This window comes from Procambarus clarkii, chromosome 85 (genome assembly GCF_040958095.1).
Source record: "Procambarus clarkii isolate CNS0578487 chromosome 85, FALCON_Pclarkii_2.0, whole genome shotgun sequence".
Lineage (NCBI taxonomy): Eukaryota > Metazoa > Arthropoda > Malacostraca > Decapoda > Cambaridae > Procambarus > Procambarus clarkii.
Genome location: NC_091234.1, coordinates 19,575,264 through 19,590,937, shown reverse-complemented (window position 1 = coordinate 19,590,937; position 15,674 = coordinate 19,575,264). Strand labels below are relative to the sequence as shown.

The 15,674-nt window shown below is 39.6% G+C and overlaps 1 protein-coding gene across 1 annotated transcript in view; it reads right to left on the bottom strand.

Moving 5' to 3' along the window:
• Positions 1-700: 700 nt before the first annotated feature.
• Positions 701-15,674, bottom strand: part of LOC123746679 (poly(A)-specific ribonuclease PARN) — a 43,500-nt gene continuing 28,526 nt past the window's right edge. Inside the window, exons 10-15 of the mRNA XM_045728350.2 lie at positions 10,745-10,800; positions 9,179-9,265; positions 8,200-8,291; positions 6,124-6,275; positions 3,268-3,344; positions 701-2,173 (exon numbers count right to left, since the gene is read on the bottom strand). Coding sequence (XP_045584306.1) covers positions 2,106-2,173; positions 3,268-3,344; positions 6,124-6,275; positions 8,200-8,291; positions 9,179-9,265; positions 10,745-10,800 — 532 coding nt within the window. The 3' untranslated portion in view covers positions 701-2,105. The remainder of the gene's footprint in view (positions 2,174-3,267; positions 3,345-6,123; positions 6,276-8,199; positions 8,292-9,178; positions 9,266-10,744; positions 10,801-15,674) is intronic.

The window sequence follows — 15,674 nt, the reverse complement described above, 5'->3', positions numbered from 1 at the left end:
ACTAGAAAACAGAACTGATTCAACAGAAAGTGAGAGAGCCTGAGGACAAAAGACAAAAATATTAAATCAATATAGGGAGAGACCAAACCTACAAACATACCAACAATACAAACAAGAAACAACTACAAGGTAGTTGCCTGGTTGGTCAGGTCATCATTCATCACCTGGTTGGTCAGTTGCCTGGTTGATCAGTCCAGCAACCAGGAGGCCTGGTCGACGACCGGGCCGCGGGGACACTAAGCCCCGGAAGCACCTCAAGGTAGGTAGTGAAAGGAGAGGCAGAAAGTAAGTCCGAGAGAGTTGACAAATGTGAAACAGAACCAGTCCTGTTCTATAAAATTCTTAAAAGCAAATTGCAGGTAAAGGATAAACTGCAGAGATTGAAAATGGAGAACAGATTCTGAGAAAAGGAAATGTGTGTAGCCCTGAATGAACATTCCAAACTGTATTTGTGCAAAATGAGTTTGCAGAGAACCAGGGTACAATACGCATTTCAGAGAAAAACAGAGTACATGGGTGTCTCAGGACGAAAGTGGGAAAAAAAATCTTCAGGGAATAAGGTCGAAACAAAGCATTTGGTTTAGATGGAATTTCACCTTGAGTTTTGAGAGAATACACATCTAAGCTGAAATCAGTTGAATGTACTTCAACTGATTTTTTTCAGGCATTTTTATGTATAGGAATGTTAGGAGATGCATGGAAAAAGGCAAACATACAGTAATTCCAATCTACAAAAATGATAGGAGGGAGGACCCCTCATAATTTAAAACTGGTATCATTGACAAACGTGGTAGTCAAAACACTGTCCGAGAGAGATGTCAGGCTGGAGAGTAGTGGAGAGTGGTGTTCTACAAGGCTCTGTCCTAGGACCATTGCTTATTTTACTTTACTGTACAGTGAGCTTATACATGTCAATGTAAAGTAGTGAAAATGGGTAAGGGAGATAGGAGACCTGTATATTTAACTACACCATAAGGAAGAGCAACTACAAGAAACAATAAGAGAAAAAGACCTGGATGTAGACATAATTCCAACACTAACATTAGAAGCTCATGTGAACAGGACAACAGCAGCAGCATATGGAAAATAAGCAAGCATAAGAACATAATTTAAGAATCTAAACAAAGAGGGGGTTCAAGTTCTAACACACTGCCTATGTGAGACCATTACGTGAGTATGCAGCACCAGTATGGAGCCCACACCTTGTGAAGCACAAAATAGGGAACTCGAGAAAGTTCAGAGGTTTGCAGCTAGATTAGTACTAGAATTAGGAAGCCTCGGGTATGAGGACAGGTTGAGAGGACCCACCCCTCACAACCTTAGAAGAAACAGAAGGAATAAGAACATAAGAATCAAGGCAACTGCATAAGGCCTATTGGCCCATACGAGGCAGCTCCAATTCATATCCACCATATATTGTATGTGGTGATATGATCACTACTTACAAGATCCTGATGAGAAAGACAAAATGGGCAAAGGAAACCTATTTAAATTAAAGAAAGATAGGACAAGAGAACATCAGTGGAAGCTGGACATGCAATTGAGTCCAAGAGATGTGTGGATGTTCTCACTTCCTATATGGGTGGTGGCAAGTGGACTTGAAGGAAGAGGTTGTTGAAGCCACTTCCATCCATAGCTTTAAGAATGTGATGAACATGCTAATGTTGAGAGGGGCAATTAATGCAACAGGTATAAATGGTTAAGGGTCGGGGCATACAGAGCTAGATCTCGCTCCACTATAGTCACTAATAAGTAAGCACTGCTTCCATACATCCCTGTGGCTCACTCGTTTTTCCAGTTTCCACCCCTGCTCTCTCCCTATAACTAGAATGACCTAGAGAGAGAGAGAGAGAGAGAGAGAGAGATTGAGTGATACAGGTGGAAACTAGATACATGTATACTGTATACAAATACTCACACATACATACTTATTACATGAGCAAAATAACAGGAAACCGATGTGTTTCCTCCATCAGATTTCCTGTCACATCTTAAATAGACGACAATGAATCATAAAACATCCAGCAAAAAAAAAAAAAAAAAAAAAAGATCATAAAATCTGACCCAATGCTGGGAACTCAACAACAAAGACAACTACATCAGTACTACCACTCATCAGGTATAGAAAATACATCCTCAGTTGCTTTGCCTTGTTTTGATGCAGCTTTCTTGCCTGGGAAAAATTTAGAATTAGTTCAAAATTATTAAAGATTAAATGTAAAACTTAAAGGAAAGCTAAGTGAAATAACATGTTGTGTCAAAACTAAATGTATTCCAAAGAGAAGTTAACAGGACATTATGCAAATTCCTAGGAAACAGACGACTGAAATTCGTCACTTTTGTGGTGTAGGTGATTGTCACCTATTGTATAATAGGTAACATAAGCATTGTACAAAATTGTTACACATGAGAAATGATGGAATCAATATTCAAATGGTTAAAATTAAGGAATGCTCAAAACAGCTTAGAAATGATATAAATAAGGAGGAAAATACATGTATATGGGAGTTAGGCAAGAGGAACAAGTGTGAGGATAATAGGCCAAGAGAGAGGAAGTACACACACGAGGAAAAGGCCTAAAGTTGCTGTGTGGGAAATGGAAGGCCGGTGTGGAGCACGTATGTACTGTGCACTTACAGTCTAACATGTTGAGACTGGTCTTCTAACAGCAGTGACACAGAGAGAGAGGGGTATGACACAGTGACACAGAGGAGAGAGGGGAGAGCTTGGGGTATCTACAGTTTTAACCACAAGTATTTCTAAACATGTTTACATAGCTTTACTTTGACTAGACCACATACTAGAAGGTGAAGGGATGACGACGTTTCGGTCCGTCCTGGACCATTCTCAAGTCGATTGTCCAGGACGGACCGAAACGTCGTCGTCCCTTCACCTTCTAGTGTGTGGTCTGGTGAACATACTTCAGCCACGTTATTGTGACTCATCGTCTGCATATAGCTTTACTTTTTCACTTCAATATACTTACTGAGACAAGTCTCATTCTGTCCACACATTTTGTTTTCTCAATGTAAGCATGACAGTTATTGTAATAATGTTATACCATACATAAACAGACAAACAGAATTTCTTGGTAAATAATCCAAGTGCTTATTCAAATGACCTTTAAAATTTATATGCATCTGAGTGTGTAGAGTGGTAATCATCAGCTGAATAAAAAATACAACTATACTATATGGGAATTTATAAATTAAGAAAATAAAGAATATCACTGTAACTACTTTATTGGAAGACAAACTTTCACCTTACCATTATCTCCACTAATTACGGAAGGAGGTTCTTCTGCACTTGGAGACTCCAAGGTCATCTTTGATAGTTGATCTGATCTGTTGTAACCCATAGGAAGTTTAATGAACACAACAACATTTTTAACCCTTTTGGGACAATATTTATGCAACCTTGTTATTCTCTAAGAAGTGAAATTTTCAAATATATGAATAATATCTAGAATGGAGAGAATTAAAATGATGAACTATGATGTATAAAAATGCACAATGTTTCCTAGCAATGCTCACATATCATTAAAACTTGCATTGTTAAATTTTAAAAAGTTGTAACTAATTGCACAGTATGTTCTACTCTACACAATGTCCAGTGTGACCTCAAAAATCTAATTATTCTGACGTTTTGTAGATTTCAAACAAATTTGTTTAGTTTATTTGTGGTGACAATTTTGGTGGGGTTTCCTTTACAGAATATGACAATACTTATTTTTTTAATTTTTACACGCTCAAATATATAAGCAAATATTTGTATTTTGTTAAAATATAAAATGTATAATAAAAGCTTAACCTTGTTCTTGTGTTTTAGAAGACCAAACTACCCTCATAAAATGCCGGAGCTTCCTCATCAAAATTTGAGCCACATAACATTCTTCTCTCAATTTTTTCTCAACCAGAACACTCTCCTGACAATGGACACTTCAAGTCTTTACTTTCTATTTTCCTTTTATTTCAGAGTGAGCTAAGTTTCAACAGGACACTCCTAATGTGACCCTCCCCACTCCCAAGTCTTGGTCACTTTTTACGTCAATTCAGCATGTGTAATTACCTAAGTGTAGTTACAGGATGAGAGCTACGCTCGTGGTGTCCCGTCTTCCCAGCATTCTTTGTCATATAACGCTTTGAAATTACAGACAGTTTTGGCCTCCACCACCTTCTCAATGTGTGTTGATATCAAGATGCATTTCTTCCTCTTGTCTAATCTAGCTAAATTACTCTTACTGGCAAATCTCTTCTATTCACCAGTCAGTCAGTATATAAAGGAATATTAATGAAAATCCACTAACAGGGGATGAGCCACACCAGCACAAGGAACATGCACGTAGCCACGGCAGCTCCACACTGGCACAGCTCTGCTACACAGAAAAGTCACATTATCTTGAGGTTATCTTGAGATGATTTCGGGGCTTTAGTGTCCCCGTGGCCCGGTCCTCAACCAGGCCTCCATCCCCAGGAAGCAGCCCGTGACAGCTGACTAACACCCAGGTACCTATTTTACTGCTAGGTAACAGGGGCATAGGGTGAAAACTCTGCCCATTGTTTCCCGCCGGCGACCGGGATCGAACCCGGGACCACAGGATCACAAGTCCAGCGTGCTGTCTGCTCGGCCGACCAGCTCCCCCAACATTCTATCACCTATTTTATCATTTAACACAATTTAAGAAATGTAAACAATTTAAAAAAAAATAGCAATACTGTACTGTTATAAAGGCAAAAGTACTGTATAGTAAAAATATAAAATACAGTTGGTGAGTATTTTAGGTCCCAATTTCAAACTTCAAAATTTTGATCCAGATACAGTAGCTAAATCTTTGAGGTACACTGTACAGTACTGCAAGATATTGGATATTTTCTTACCACAAATAATGCCATATATTGCATATTTTTGCACTTGCATATACAAAAAAAAATTGCATTTTGAATATATAAATATATATATTTCTTATTTAGACTATATGTCTAGAATGAGTGTAATATAGATGCTGTACTTTAAAGAAGATTTTCAAACAGTGCCAAATTCCTCTTCAAGACTCCTAACTTCTCAGTCTTGTTCACTTCTTAATCAATTTAGTCTTAATTCTTCAAGATATCTCTCCCCTCCTCCTAGTCAAGTTTCACTACTCACTACTGAGTGACATTTTCCCTCACAAATAATAAAATAATCACAGAAAATTAATAAAAATCCTTGGGTAAGAAGAGATTATACTGCATTACACAAGAAAATTTGTAATGGCAAGTATGTGTCTAACTTCATCAGTACTCTGGCATCCATAGACAGAAAGGCAAATATATCGCTTTACAAAAAGTATTGTATCATTTTTAATAAAATACAATTACAAAAACTGATAAACCTGTATTTCTCAAATACTATTTATTATTAAAGGCATAAGAATAATAAAAAAAATTTCAAAATATAAATATGATTTGTCATTTCTACACCAAGTCACTCCAATCAGTTGAAATGAATTTGGTCATTCAAGCCAGGTGTCCTGGAGCCAGATTCAAGAATCAGTAACGCAAGTACTTACGAACCTGTACATCTTTTGTGCCAGGTGTCCTGGGGCCAGATTCAAGAATCAGTAACGCAAGTACTTACGAACCTGTACATCTTTTGTGCCAGGTGTCCTGGGGCCAGATTCAAGAATCAGTTACGCAAGTACTTACGAACCTGTACATCTTTTGTGCCAGGTGTCCTGGGGCCAGATTCAAGAATCAGTTATGCAAGTACTTACGAACCTGTACATCTTTTCTCAATCTTTGGTGGCCTTGTTTACAATTATGTATTAAAAAGTTAGTAAGCTCAGAAGCACCAGAAGGCTGTTTATAACAATAACAACAGTTGATTGGCAAGTTCTCATGCTTGTAAACTGTTTAATAAATGTAACCAAAGCCGTCAAAGACTGAGGAAAAATGTATACGTTCGTAAGTACTTGCGTAACTGCTTCGTGAATCTGGCCCCTATTTCAGATGCTCAGAATTTGTTTGTGACAAATTCTTTCAAGACCATCAATGTTTCTGAAGTATCACTATCTTAAGTATCTAGCTTAAACTCTACAGGTAATATTTAGTCAGCTTAGTTATGCACAGCTGAAGCAATACTTACCCAACACTTTTCAGTCTTTTGAACTCGTGTATGCGGCTTGCTCGTATCTGAATTGGTGAAACCTCCTCATCTGTTGCAGATTTTCTCTTAGAGCTAATTGTGTCCCCATACAATCTTACTCGAACCAATGGAGGACAGCTAGCATTAACATTCTGTAAGCAAATTCAGCAATTCAGTCAAACTAATAACAAAAAGTCCTGATGCTTAAAACAAGTAATTTTAAATTGATGACAACTTTGAGAGTGGCTGGAGCTTTTACTATTGATCAAAATCCATGTATAATATAATAGTGAATCTTCACAAAAATTATCAAGTTCCTCAAAAATTAAGTTGAATTTATTTAGTAGCATCAGGGTTGTATATTTCATGCCAAGCCACATTGACTACTCTATCAGTGTTATGGGTACATTATGGGTTAGTAAGCCACATAACATACATATATTGTATACATATACTATGTATATGCATTATTATGATCAGGAAATGTCAATATATGGTTTGTGTATGTATCTTAACCCCTGCACTGCGCACCTGGTTTCGGCAAAAACTTCTTGGGGCAATTGTCAAGGACATATTCTTGTTGTTTTTATAAATATTCAGGTAAATTTATGTCAAAATGTTTTCAAACTCAACTATTTTCATTTAAAAACACAAAGAGTAATGAAAACATTAAAAAACATTAAAATATAGCCTAATTAAAAAAAATAGCACAACTCTCAGAGCACCTAAAGGCGCTTTGCACAGTGCAGGGGTTAATACTTTAACAATCAGACCCATCAGCGCATACCCAACCGTAAACATTCCTGGTCTCTCGAGGCCTCGCTCAGCGTCACCTAAACTGCCTATACAGTACTCTTTATACGTTTTCTCTGTTTTTGTGTTAAAATTACAAATTAGGTTTCAAAATCTTTGTAAATGAATTTGCTAGAATATTGGTGCAAAAGAAAATGTGTTTCAATAATAGATTGTGTGTGACAGTGCTGAGTAACTGAATGTTTATGAACCCTTAAAAATTATTCATTTATTTGTCAACATAATTAAACATAAAAATATGAAAATGTGCACCCATGATTGGTCTATATTGTTGTAAAACAGAAAACAAACATATCATTCATACTTTTCTGACAGGTAATTGGCAACACAGTGAAAATACTCAAACACAGCAATTATCGTCTTGAGTGATAGGTAGCTGGCCGAGGTGACCTCTGGATGGTTCAGCGTTAAGTTATGCCTACACTGTACTCAAATATATAAATATTATGTATGTATGTATGTACGAGTAAATATGTTGGGATAGATGACTCATTTTAGTGATAGATCTTTAATTTCCCAACAAAGAGCCCAGACTGTAATGATCAACAAAGTAAAATCTGGACCATCCACTGTGAAAAGTGCCGCATGCTCTTTTCTTATTCACAATTAACATTATAGGGCTCAAAAGAGTAAATTAGTATTTAGCAAGAAAACATTTATCAGAAGAAAACAAGGTGCACTCTTTACAAACTTGTAAATCAACTCCAACATGCTTAAATATATGTTCTGCACAGAGACCATTATCACTAATTAAGATCATATATGGCAAACCACTTTTAAAGTTTTATGTGGAGATCCGAGTAATCCATAGTTCTTACATCATCTTCATTGAACTAGGTCATGCAACCAGGTTATTGACAGATGCAGTGAGGAGGTTGCAGGGAATGCCATTTATGCAACATCAGGCAAGAGGGGAACATCTTGAGAGTTTAGGACTCTTATGACGGCATCTCTCACCAGCATCCACCACCGCCCTAACAAATTTTAACATACTTTGGTAGAGTATAAAGCCAACTTGATCACTTTCAGACTGGAATGCTGTATTTTACAATAGAAAAATGTAGCCCAATACACACTCTAACTGAAGGACTTTAATACTGAATACCGGTATATTTTTCACAAAAACAAAAAAATAAAATTAGCATATTAACAGCTTAAACACACCATCGACCGTGTATTACTTCACGAAGAGACGTCTCCTGCCTTACAAGACACAACAGGAATATAGAACATATGGGAAATGCAAAAGACTGCTTGACTCACCTTCAGATGTTGCCTACAGGCCTTCTTGTCCATGTCCTCCAAGGGAATGACGTAGAGGAAAGTGCTGCTCACCCACACTATCTTCAAAGGTTCTGATGACATCAAAAGAATATACTGTATGTGAGATACGTGTATATTATACATGTATAATATTATACACGTGAGATACACATGTACATGTCTCACATTATACATCTGAGATACATATATATGTCTCTAAATCCCTGCATAGATTTTTTTTAATACTTGCACAGACCTCTTATTCTTTCAATAGTAATAATAGGCCATCATAAAATATTATTGTTCTAAACTCACTCCAATAGGGACAATTTTATTCTTTATTCTGCTTTAGAATAGAGAGAGAGAGAACACAAATTATGGGAAATTGGGGCTATAAATATATGGAAAAAGATTGAAAGAGAAGGTAATGCTAATAAATTGGGAGGAGAAGAAGAGGGGAAACCAAGAAGGGAGACAAAAACAAAACAAGGTGATTAAGAGGTGATGGATGAAATGAGACTAGGAAAACCTTTGTTTATATATAGACTGGAATATAAATAACAGCTTGGAAATGTTAGCAATGATAACTACTTCTCAAACAAGGACACATACACTTACTGGGGGCCCTCGTAGCCTGGTGGATAGCGCACAGGACTCATAATTCTGTTGCGCGGGTTCGATTCCCGCACGAGGCAGAAATAAATGGGCAAAGTTTCTTTCACCTCGAATGCCCCTGTTACCTAGCAGTAAATAGGTACCTGGGTGTTAGTCAGCTGTCACGGGCTGCTTCCTGGGGGTGGAGGCCTGGTCGAGGACCGGGCCGCGGGGACACTAAAGCCCCGAAATCATCTCAAGATAACCTCAAGATTACTAATCATAATAAAGAACATATGAACATGCATTGTTGTCTTTGTGGAAGAACACGTCACACAACATATTTTGTTTCTGTCAGGCTGAACCACAACAAAAGTTTACTCACTAATCATATGAAAGAGTCCATGGACATGCATTGTAGTCCATGAGGATGGACACTCCACACAAAATATTTTGCTCCTGTCAGGCTGAACTGAAAAACAAAAATAAAGGCTTTGAATAACAATTAAGAATTTCTTTCTGAGAGGAACACTTGGTTGCTTTCTAAACTAAGCTCCTTCTGGGGTCACTGGATAGGATTATGAATAATATAATATAGTTGATATTTGCGCAAAGGTGTTACATGAACTGCCCCCCTACAGGTCATACCAATGCAAGCGAGGCAAAAGAGAATATTAAATCTAGCCTCAACTGTAATGCCCTCCTTGGCATTACAGTTGACCACTATAAAGTGCATTCATTAACTTCTAGTTGGCCCAGGCAGCCTCCTCTAGGTAGAGATCAGACACAACCTATTATCTTAAGATCTTGTGCTGTTGCTCTAAGCATTTTACGCTGTTGATAACTACTGTGAGTGGCTTGCACACCTGCTAGGACAGGTGTGCACGCCAGCTGCACACACTGGTGGGTCCAACATTAAAGTTAACTCAAACACCTTGTGCCTTCCCTAACTTGGCCCCCCTTGTGCCCCACCCTCGCCCGGCCCCTTGTGCCCCACCCTCGCCCGGCCCCTTGTGCCCACCCCTCGCCCGGCCCCTTGTGCCCACCCCTCGCCCGGCCCCTTGTGCCCCCCCCTCGCCCGGCCCCTTGTGCCCCCCCCTCGCCCGGCCCCTTGTGCCCCACCCTCGCCCGGCCCCTTGTGCCCCACCCCTCGCCCGGCCCCTTGTGCCCACCCCTCGCCCGGCCCCTTGTGCCCCACCCCTCGCCCGGCCCCTTGTGCCCCACCCCTCGCCCGGCCCCTTGTGCCCACCCCTCGCCCGGCCCCTTGTGCCCACCCCTCGCCCGGCCCCTTGTGCCCACCCCTCGCCCGGCCCCTTGTGCCCACTCTCATTTGGCTAAAAACAAATTCTTGATACTTGATTAATTTTGATCTCAAAGCTCATGACTTCTCTGTTGCAGTGTGTAAGTAAAATAAATGCTGGCAAATAACTTGCATTCTTGCTAATACGTTAAACCCGTTCACAAATAAGTTAATCAAGGTTTATTACTAAAAATATTGACAAGAACTCTTAAATTAAATATGACTTGAAATTTCATAAAAATAATTTCATAAAAATAATTTCATAAAAATAATTTCATAAAAATAATAAGCTTCAAATTCATTGAATAACAAATTTTTACTCAAATCTTTCCAAATAAGCAAATTTCATTTAGCTTTTGAATAATGTTGATATTAAAATATTTTTCTACATACAAAATTTTTCCCGTACCTTTCAAGAAAATAACATTCCAATACAAAATACCATATTTACAACATATTTTATCATTCTATATACATCCTGTCTTAACCTGATCAAAACTGTTAATTGACATACCAGTACTAGTCATATTGGACTAATAAGTCCCTGCCTAACCCTTTCAAATGTTTTTCTTTCAATTATTCTATTAAACCAAACACAAACATCATAAGCTTCCTTGTGCCTATATCACATGCAGTACTCAATCCACATACCGTCAGGTCCCACCAAGTTGAGGAATGGAATGTCATGGGAACTCATGTTGTTCACTCTGGGGAGACAAAACAAGAGTGTCAGTGAAAAGTTCTTTTCTGAGCAAGGCATTTGTGCAGTTCTTTAGCCATGTTCAACTCTCCCAGGATGTAACTAAAATCCAGCATGGCCAGAGCATTTTTCCTGTCCCAGATGCAATGAGGAGTCTTTTTAAATCACCCTTTAAATCACCCAATTTCAAATCACAACCAAGCTGTGACTCATACGTCAGGCTGCGAGCAGCCGCGTCCAACAGCCTAGTTGATTAGTCCGGCAATCAGGAGGCCTGGTCGACGACCGGGCCGCGGGGACGCTAAGCCCCGTAAGCACCTCAAGGTAAGGTAAGGTAACCCTCGCTTGATTATTCATGAGAAAGGGTGAAGATCGCTTACTGAATAATTCTCAATGTAGCCCAGAATGACCGTCTGAAGACTCGTGACTCATTCAGCTACTATACTGTACTGGCTTCAAAAATACCACCAAGATCTGCTAGCTACCTTCTTATTAGGTACTCCTAATAGACCACAAGTGTCTCTACCCCTCATCATTAACAGGGACACCATGGAAATCGATTTCAATTCATTTCAACTCAATTAAATAAAGGCAGATCGTATAAATTGTCATCCACACTTCCGTGGAAATAAACATTTCGTTCATTTGGGCTCTTGGAGACTCGAACCGACCCCACGCGTGTGAGGCCGAAGCTCTATTGTCCGAGTTACTGAGTAGTCTTAATAAGGATACCTTCCTTATTGAGTAGTCTTAATAAGTTAAGTCTTCTTATTAAGACTACTCAATAAGAAAAGTATCCTTATTGAGTAGTCTTAATAAGGAGACTTTCCTTATTAAGACTACTCAATAGCTCGGTTGATAGAGCTTCGGCCCCACACACATGGGGTCCACGGTTCGAGTCTCCAAGAGCCCAGGTGAATGGAAAGGCAGATGGTAGGTTGGGAGAGACTGGAAGGTCACAATAACGATCGTGTGGCGTCCTCAGAAAAGTGTAAATCTAATATTCAAGCTATTACCCCTCAGTTGCTTCCTTAGACTACAGTCCCAAGGGCCATAACCAAATGTAAATAGGTGGATGTTTAAATCCAGAGTGACAGGTATAAGACAGGGAAGTTCAAACCCTGGGGTAAAGTCTTCAAGAAAACACCCAAGGAGAACAGGTTACAAATGTGTGTAAAATACCAGATGCAAATAGTCATCGCTGTGCCCATACCCAAGTAGGGAGAGGCCCAGCCCAAGGGGCAAAATTCCAAAGGTAACTCTCACCGAGTGCAGATTTCAATGAGAATAAAAGGTACTGGTGAGCAGAGTACAGCACACACAGTGCTGTCAGCCACCCAAAAAGACTGAGGCTTAATCGTTTGATGTGCCTAACTCAACACCATTGAGTTATCACCTAAAAACTAACAAGAACAAAAATATATAAACATTAAAGAAGTTGACGAGTGGGATCTTGAAATGCCTGGAACATTTACGGTCAGGTATGTGTAGATGATTTGAGATGAAGTGCTAAGCAGAGTGGATATGTGGGCCTGCGGGCCGCTCCATGCAGCAGCCTGTTGGACTAAACTCTCACAAGTCAAGCCTGGCCTCGGGCCACTCCAAGCAACAGCCTGGTGGACCAAGCTCTCACAAGTCAAGCCTGGCCTCAAGCCAGGCTTGGGAAGAAGTAGAACTCCCAGAACCCCATCAAGCAGGTATCAAATAGATCAATGCTTAACTGATTCTTTGAAACAAATCCACAAGGGCCGCGACGAGGATTCGAACCTGCGTCCGAGAGCATCCCAGACGCTGTCTTAATCGACTGAGCTACGACATGGTCAAACATGGTTTTGTTCATTTGATGCATCACGCCATTTATTTCTGTGTGTGTGTAATTCTTTGAATCCAAGTTTTGCTTCGAACAGGTATTTTGAGCATAATTAAATGAGGCTTCCGAGTCATTCTGGGCTGGACTGAGAATTCTCCATTTTCCCTTCCTCTATGAAAAACCTGACAAAGAATGCTTGAACACTGTGGGCATGAAGGTTGTTCTCCTTATTGTGGTAGTTATCCATATTCTAGTGAGAGTTACACACAGCCTAAGGCACTTACCAAATGGTGTAAGATCAGAAATACAGGCACAGTATTTAATTTACATATTTAGATCAATTGATTGTAAATGTTTCCTATAAACTACAGCACCTAAAGGCATGATTAGAATCCCTCACATAACAGAAGAGAGCATTGTTAGTGTCTGCAGACTTAACACTTCTCTTGTGTTCTTTAAGTCTGTCATTTTCTTTCATAATCTTTCATATTTCTGTCATAATCTTTCCTGCCTCTACTCTACTCTACACAGACGCTGTCTTGTTGAATCGGCTCTAATGCAGCACCTAAACATTCAAAGTATCCATCCTTGTAACCTTGTGTTTGATTACTTGTGTTTGATGCTTGAAACGCTTTGCGTAATAGTGGCTTTAGGCATTGTATGTACTAGCTCTACCTATAAGTCAAACAATCCTTGTAAATATTTATTGTATGTATGTACCTTACCTAAATAAAATTGTATTGTATTGTAATTGTATTGTATACTACTCTCTCCACTAAACACCTTGGATAACACATTTCACACAAATTATGAAAATTTCATTCAAATATTAAGACAGATGATTCAACTGTATTCTTGCTGCTTGCCATAAACATCAGAGCAAAATACAAATACAAAATACAAACAAATACAAATATTTATTCAGGTAAAGTACATACATACAAGGTGAAATACAAAAGTTGATAGATTCATAGATAGAGCTAGTACATACAATGCCTAAAGCCACTATTACGCAAAGCGTTTAGGGCAGGAAAAACACTAAGACTAAAACTTAATACTAAATTAGATTAAAGTATAAATTGTGTCGAGAAAAAATCAGAAAAAATTGGAAAAGAAAATGGGGGGGGGGACCATGGCAGAAAAAAAAGCAAAAATACAATTTGGTCAACAAACAGCATTGTTTAAAATCGTACACATGGGTTGACATTTAGGGGTAAGGTAGGTTACATGGAGTTAATTAGGTAGTGTTTAGTTTTTATCTTAAACTGGTTGGGAGAGGTACAGTCTTTAACGTGATTGGGAAGGTCATTCCACATTCGAGGTCCCTTGATTTGTAAAGCATTTCTAGTTTGACTAAGTCGTACTCTTGGAATATCAAATAGGTATTTGTTTCTGGTGTGGTGATCATGGGATCTGTTACAACCTTCTAGGAAGCTTTTAAGTCCATGTTAAGCCCAAATGTCCCATGTTAGATGTACGTAACATATTCTCATTACCATCTGCAAAAATTTTAAGTACCAGTGACAACAGCTGTGAATAATGTGGCAAACAACAAAAATAAAACTAGCTGATATTGCTGGCAAGCCCAAAAAGTTGCTACCTCTTACAAATTCACATAAACATGGGAGAATGTTAAGTAGTGAAGCTGAAATTAGAAGTAAACGGCAAAATAACACACAGTCTGATGGGGTGAAGTGATGAAAGACACGACTGGTTTAGCTGTAATGAAAAGTGTCCGCAGACAGAATGACGACAGATTTATCAAGATCTACACACACAGAGACAGCCAATCTCTAAATAGAAATTACAAATTCATTATGCGTTTTATATTTTGACTAGTGCATATGACAGATTTATAGGCACACAATTTGGTGCCAAAATTAATTTCCATCAGGCATTCGATAATGAGGTTTGTTGGAATGAAGACCTACTGCATATACCGTATATCACATCAATCAAAAGATCTACCCCTAATTATTCATTCAAATGTTCAATCACAAAACACAATCACAATCACAGTTTCGCAAACATAGTGGTAGACGGTTGGAACAAGTTAGGGGAGAAGGTGGTGGTGGAGGCCAAGACCGTCAGTAGTTTCAAAGCGTTATATGACAAAGAGTGCTGGAAAGACGGGACACCACGAGCGTAGCTCTCATCCTGTAACTACACTTAGGTAATTACACTTAGGTAATTACAATTATTTTGTAACTTCTTGATGCTGTACAGTACGTGTCTCACATATGAACCATAATAGTTCATTAATTCATTTTAACTTTGAACTGTGAAATAAGAAGCCATTCATTGTTCCAAGCCATTCTTCATTCATTTAACGATATAGTGTAACCAGCTGGTATCTCTGGGCGACCGGATGGTACCCTTGGGCAACCAGCTGGTATCTCTGGGCGACAGGATGGTACCTTTGGGCAACCAGCTGGTATCTCTGGGCAACCGGATGGTACCTGTGGGCAACCAGCTGGTATCTCTGGGCAACCGGATGGTACCTGTGGGCAACCAGCTGGTATCTCTGGGCGACCGGATGGTATCTCTGGGCGACCGGATGGTACCTGTGGGCGACCGGATGGTACCTGTGGGCGACCGGATGGTACCTGTGGGCGACCGGATGGTACAATACCTGTGGGCGACCGGATGGTACCTGTGGGCGACCGGATGGTACCTGTGGGTGACCGGATGGTACCTCTGGGCAACCGGATGGTACCTCTGGGCAACCGGATGGCACCTCTGGGCAACCGGATGGCACCTCTGGGCAACCGGATGGCACCTCTGGGCAACCGGATGGCACCTCTGGGCAACCGGATGGCACCTCTGGGCAACCGGATGGCACCTCTGGGTAACCGGATGGCACCTCTGGGCAACCGGATGGCACCTCTGGGCAACCGGATGGCACTTCTGGGTGACCGAAAAACTGAACATCTAGATAATTGAAGAAAACATCATGTCATAATTTTTTGGACAATCAGTTCTAATTTTGTCATTTATTTGAAGTCCCCTGTGCTAAAAATACCTGTAATGATATTTTAATTAGAAATGCACCAATAACCTGTGTTAGGTGA